At 46.0% G+C, this 6,066-nt stretch overlaps 1 protein-coding gene across 3 annotated transcripts; it reads left to right on the top strand.

The window, feature by feature from the left end:
- Positions 1–211: 211 nt before the first annotated feature.
- LOC107698757 (zinc finger and BTB domain-containing protein 18-like) lies at positions 212–5,838 on the top strand. Of its 3 annotated transcripts, none has more exons than XM_016499859.1 (2): positions 212–282; positions 3,928–5,838. In XM_016499859.1, the coding sequence occupies exon 2, from the start codon at positions 3,942–3,944 to the stop codon at positions 5,541–5,543; it is 1,602 nt and encodes a 533-aa protein (XP_016355345.1). In that variant the 5' UTR covers positions 212–282; positions 3,928–3,941; the 3' UTR covers positions 5,544–5,838. The 3 variants fall into 3 exon arrangements, with proteins under 3 accessions (XP_016355345.1, XP_016355344.1, XP_016355343.1); XM_016499858.1 differs by lacking the exon at positions 212–282 and adding an exon at positions 1,455–1,964; XM_016499857.1 differs by lacking the exon at positions 212–282 and adding an exon at positions 2,809–3,073.
- The last annotated feature ends 228 nt before the right edge of the window (positions 5,839–6,066 follow it).

Here is a 6,066-nt window from a genome sequence, read left to right on the forward strand (position 1 = left end):
CCTCTTCCCCCCTCAGCGGCAGCTTCCAATTTGCCTTCGCTTTTCTTTTCGCCTCTTCCATTGGCTTGCGCGCTGCCAGTCAAGCGCTTCCTCTTTACAGGAGAGTTGAGTAGCAACAGCTCGGAAACATCTGGCTGCCGCAGCTCTCGTCGCTCCGCTCGCCTGCTCCGTCTTTCCTGCCACTGCAGGTTGTTATGGAAAGCTGTTGAAAGTCAATCGAGTTGTTTTTCTCGCTGAGAGGATTAGACGGAGGAAGCAGGAAGACGTTGGACCTGGTTGTCTGTAAGTGCCTGTGATACGAGGTGCTGTTTAAGGAGATGAAAGGGGGGTTGGAGGCACGGGCTGGATTGTTATGGGGAAAAGTAACGATCTTTTTCACGCGTCTGTTGGTCTTCACGCGCAGAATGAGTTGCTCGAGCGCGTGGCATCGCGGCCTGCCGCAAAACTGTAACTGCAGGTTGAATGCTTACTTTTTATTTGTTAGCCAGCAAGCTAGCTTTTCCTGAACGTACGGGGTCAGGATCCAGAGAAAGACCGTCGGCGGTGCTGTGTGTGTTTGTGTAGGAGTAGCCTGCTATAATACCAGTTCCTACCTAGGCGGACTCATAGTTTGTTTTATTTTATGTCTAATTATTTTGCATCGCAGCTTTTAACTTCAAGAAGGGGCTAACTTGGCACCATTCAGATAAGTCTTTCAGGACAACTTCCCAGGTTTGAAAACAAGTTCACTTTGACGTGTCACGGTAGTGTGGGCTTAGTTTTTTCGTTTACCTTCATGTTTACTAATTGCTTTGTAAACCAAAATACCTAGTATTATTAATAAGCAAGCCTAATCGTTCGAGTACATATTGAATGAAAAGCTCTTATTAGTTAAAAAAAAAAAACCGAGACCAAGTGTACGTGACAGATGCAGTAGACTCTTCGTTCTTGTAGCTTTTTAAGCATTTAAAAATATTCATGCATGTCAATAAGTAAAAAAAAACTAAATATTCTGTTCCTATTCATGAGTGTGACATCCTTCAGAAGAGACCTTCAGATTATATTAGTGTATCTTTGTTTTGCTGATTTTAGTGGTAAACAGGAAACTGTTGTTTGGCTCTCACTGAAGAAGTTTCTGAGTATGAACACAAATATAAGTGGGATACTTAAGAAGTAAGGAAGTTTGTAAGTCCTAATGCGGAACACAGTGCCTTTTGTTTGAACCTGTATGATTGTTCCCATTGTTTCTTATTTCTCCCCCCCCCCCGCCCTCCTCTGTCAGTTGTCCAAAGGGTTAGTGAAATGAATGACGGTAATGGCGCGGCCAGTGAACCATAAAGAAGTCGAAAACAATATCAGCTGCGTGGATCTGTCAGTTGCAAATGTGCTGTGCTGGCCTTTGTTTATGGTTACTAGAAGGAGAGAGGGGAAAAAAAACTAAGGGTATTTAAATTCTCAGTGCAGGAAGAAACTAGGTTAGAAAAAAGTGTCGGCTTTCAGACGGACCCATTTCCAAGTACTTCTTTGCTGAGAGATTACAACTAAAGGGGAGAATTGGCTAGTTTTCTACAGAATCACCTCACAACACTTCCCTTCCTCCTGTTTTTTAAAGGAGGGGAAAGAGAAACAAAGTTGTATAAAGGAGAAGCTGGTGGCAAGAGTGTAGAGGAGTAGCATATGGCACTAAAAGGAGCACAGCTGGAGGTAGCATTTCCATCTGAACATGATGTCAGAGCAGCTGACAGACTGCCATCCCCCAGTCTTTTCTTCTAACGCACAGACTGGGAGTTAGTGTGTGTGCGGATCTGTGTGCAGGAGGAGGCATCGCATTCCCCTTCAACATCTCCTCCACTTTGCATCTGTCCCTCACAGTTTGATTTTCTCTCTCTTTCTCTCACGTCTCTACCCTTTCATTGATTCGGCGAAGGGAGTTACAGCCGGCGCTACCACAACAGTGGACTTAATCAAGTTGATGCGTACTGCAGGTACTGTACTGGGGGGTCTGGGCAACAGGGATGTGTTTTGAATAGGGAGCTCTCATTAAGTCTTTTTGCGTGTCTGCCATCAGCCATCAGAGTGTGTGAAATGGGAAGTAAAGGATTTCGAGCTGGTGTAGTGTAACCAGGCTGGGGGACAAGTGACACTTTTTGTTGCCATGAAGAGGTTTCCAGGCAAGCGTTTCATTATTCTGTTTGTTTGCAGGTCTTCTTTTCAGTTATTCTCAATGGCAGAATTGTTGCTCTGTTGTGACAGTATAGAGTGGCGTTGGTAGGGTAGTTTGTTATAGTATTGTAGATTTAAAACTAGAAACTCTTGTGTTTATGTGCTGTTAATCTGTTAAAATCTGTTTTTCTTTTAAGTAACAAGATTTTCAGTCCATTTAAACCAAATTCCTAATCTTCTAAAGAGACCGAAAATGTAGAAATGCTTTTGGCCAAATAAATCTGCAACTTTATATAAACATGCATTCTTCAAAACATCCCTTCATCAGGCTTTTGCTCAACTCTTTCCTTTTTTTCTTGTTTGTAAGGACTAATTTAGAACTTGCAGATTTGAGCTGCCTGAATTGGCTAGACAGCTGTAATCGCACTCCTCCTAGTCTTAATCTCTTTATCTGGGCAGCAGCTGCCATATGGTCTCAGTCAGCTGGATCAGATGTTCATAAGCCTCCTTCTCCGTCCCTCTCTGTCCTCCCAGTCTCCTAATTTGATCGCTGCTACCTTGTGAGCTGTCCTGCAATCTTTATTTTTAGCCATTTTAAGGATTAGGATTGATGTGGACTACGAGGCACTTAAAGTGATTGTATTGTAAATCTACTGTGGACCGCCTGTTTGGGGAGGATGTTCCATTTCTCCAAAGATTTGGGGAGGGGAAAAGGGGGAGGAGAGGGCTGGCGAGAGGTTTGTTATCCCCCTGTCCCCCTATAAGCCCCTCATTAATGAAGGTCTGAACGCTGTTTGGGGTGGGGTGGGGGGCTTTGGCTTGCTATCCCAATCAGATTTAAATGAAGATTCAAATGAGTTCATTTAAGTCCGCTGGTTGAACATGACGCTGGTGCATTTTTTAAGACGGGAACGATCTCCACGGGCAACAGGTGTGATTTTATATTTTTTGCGTTTTATTTTACTTTGAACTTGTTTTAGTTTGTAAAATGTTTGTGTAATATTTTTCATATAATATATTTTTTAGTGCATAGTTTATTTGCAGACTGTCTATCTTTGATTACGCACGTCACGCTGATGTTCTGCTACCTCCGTTTTCATAACCTTAGAAATCATGGTACTTAGTATACTTATGCAGTGTGCCCATGATGGTGAGCTGTTTGTGTACCTGTAAGCCTGTTACCTATACTCGGCATCCTGGCCAAAGTGGGTTATTATAAATAACTGCTCCAGGAGCACAGCGAGGAAAAACAGGAAAGATTCTCTCGCACAGGCATCTGTGGAATCAGGACTTCAGCTCCTTACATCACGCCATCTGATAATACCGGAATGATTCTGATGGGATGATCACGGCTGTATTGCTTTAAATTTAATTTACAATTGGGATATTTTTCATTTACATTTTTGAATTAATATCCCAGGTCTCGTGCTTTTAAACTTTTAATTAAAAGGGTTAGTGTAAAATGTAATATTAAACACACTATTGTGTACTTTAAAGTGCACATTTGAGGAAAATGCAATTAGCCTAATATATAATCTGTGATGTTATACTTTTTGCATGTGCTTTTTTGTAATCCCTTTATGTCAGGACTGTGGTGAACATTTTTCCAGTGTTCCCACAGGGGTGGAGGGAGGGAGGGAGAATTAGAGTGTGAGAGTATGTCTGTGTGCATGGAGCGAGAGAGGGGGGACTGAGCAGGTGGGAAAGAGAGAATTTCCACACAGAGCTTCAGACAAAACAATTGTTGTTCAAGCGAGCCTCACTAACATCTGTGGTCTTTTGCAGGTTATGAAGACAGCATGGAGTTTCCAGACCACAGCAGACATTTGCTACAGTGTCTGAGCGAGCAGAGGCATCAGGGATTCCTTTGTGACTCCACTGTTCTGGTCGGTGATGCCCAGTTCCGAGCCCATCGTGCAGTGCTGGCTTCATGCAGCATGTACTTCCACCTCTTTTACAAGGACCAGCTAGACAAAAGGGACATTGTTCATCTGAACAGCGACATTGTCACAGCCCCGGCCTTTGCTCTCCTGCTTGAGTTCATGTACGAAGGAAAGCTCCAGTTCAAATCGCTTCCATTGGAGGATGTGCTGGCTGCTGCCAGCTACCTCCACATGTACGACATTGTCAAGGTGTGCAAGAAGAAGCTCAAGCGGAAGGCCATAGATGAGGCCGACAGCACCAAGCGGGAGGAGGATGCTTCCAGCTGCTCGGACAAGGTGGAGAGCTTCTCGGAAGGTGGAAGCACGGGCCGGCCGGCCACGGCCGACCTGCTGCAGAGCGACGACGAGGACATGGAGAACAAACGGGACAGCCCTCAGGAGCCAGGGAGCATGTGGATGCGTCTGCCTTCCGACCGGACCGCGTCTCCCACCACTAGCCCCAGGGAGGCGGAAACACACGGTCCCAACGCTGGCAAATCTCCTGCTGGCAGCCCCAGCAGTTCCACCGGCTCTCTGTCCCATCGCTCAGCGGTGTCTCAGAGAGTCTCTGCTGACACCGATTGTGTGCTTGACCTCTCTGTGAAATCTGGTCTGGGTGGAGGTCCTGGGGAGACTATTGCTGGCAACCCTTATTTCTGCAGCTCTGTGACCCCAGACAGCCTCCAGAGTGCCTTGGTTCAAGTCAAGGTGGAAAAGGACACAGGCTCGGACGATGACGAACTGGTGAGCGGCGACTACGAGATGGAGCACAGCGGTGTCAAGGAGCCACCCAGCACCAACGGGACTCACATCAGCCTCGTTGCACAACGTAGGTTGGGCCTGGAGGCTCACCTCTCGGCCCTGCGTGAGGCCTCACTGTCCACTGAGCTGGAGCAGGACAACAAAGGAGGCGATGACGACACAGGGGACAGCGAGCGAGCACATGAGGCCACGGGAGTTGAGAACTCCCTGTTGCCTTACGTCTCCAGCATGCTGGGGGCTCCACATACTCAGATCTTCTTGTGCCCCTTATGCAACAAGGTCTTCCCCAGCCCACACATCCTGCAGATCCACCTCAGCACGCATTTCCGCGAACAGGAAGGCGTACGGTCCAAGCCGGCCGGCGATGTTAATGTCCCCACCTGCTCCATCTGCGGCAAAACCTTCTCCTGCATGTACACGTTAAAGCGCCACGAGCGGACACACTCGGGCGAGAAGCCCTACACATGCACTACTTGCGGCAAGAGCTTCCAGTACTCGCACAACCTGAGCCGGCATGCCGTCGTGCACACACGTGAGAAGCCACACGCCTGTAAGTGGTGCGAGCGGCGCTTCACACAGTCAGGGGACTTGTACCGACACATCCGCAAGTTCCACTGCGAACTGGTCAACTCGATCTCGGTCAAGAGCGAGGCGCTCAATCTTCCCATGGTCAGAGACTGGGCACTGGAAGATAGTTCACAAGAACTGTGGAAATGAAAGCTAAACTGATAGCAGACTGTTTGAACTGCTTGTTAATTTAATGAGAGAGATCTGAGTGGCATTTTTTGGGGCAAGAGAGGTGAAGGTAAGAGTGGGGCGGAGTGACGGCCGAAGGGTCTGAATCAGTCATTTTTCTTGTATGTACATTGCAAATCTGGTTGAATTGCACTTTACTAGCACATGAAAATGTTACTACTGATTTTCTTTTAATATATTTTCTGGTCTCTTTAGGGTCTCTTTTTTTTTTTCCCCTGTTCTCCTCGGGGTTTTTAAAAATATGGGTGCTTCAAATATGGTTGAATTGCACTTTACTAGCACATGAAAATGTTACTACTGATTTTCTTTTAATATATTTTCTGGTCTCTTTAGGGTCTCTTTTTTTTTTTCCCCTGTTCTCCTCGGGGTTTTTAAAAATATGGGTGCTTGTCTCAGTAACCAACTTTGACAGAAAAATGATTCATTGGGATTTTCAACTGTATATAATTTACAGTTTTTGTATACGCTCCTGAATTTCAAGGAA

The sequence above is a fragment of the Sinocyclocheilus anshuiensis genome, unplaced genomic scaffold (genome assembly GCF_001515605.1).
Source record: "Sinocyclocheilus anshuiensis isolate Anshui unplaced genomic scaffold, SAMN03320099.WGS_v1.1 scaffold1015, whole genome shotgun sequence".
Taxonomy (NCBI): Eukaryota; Metazoa; Chordata; class Actinopteri; order Cypriniformes; family Cyprinidae; genus Sinocyclocheilus; species Sinocyclocheilus anshuiensis.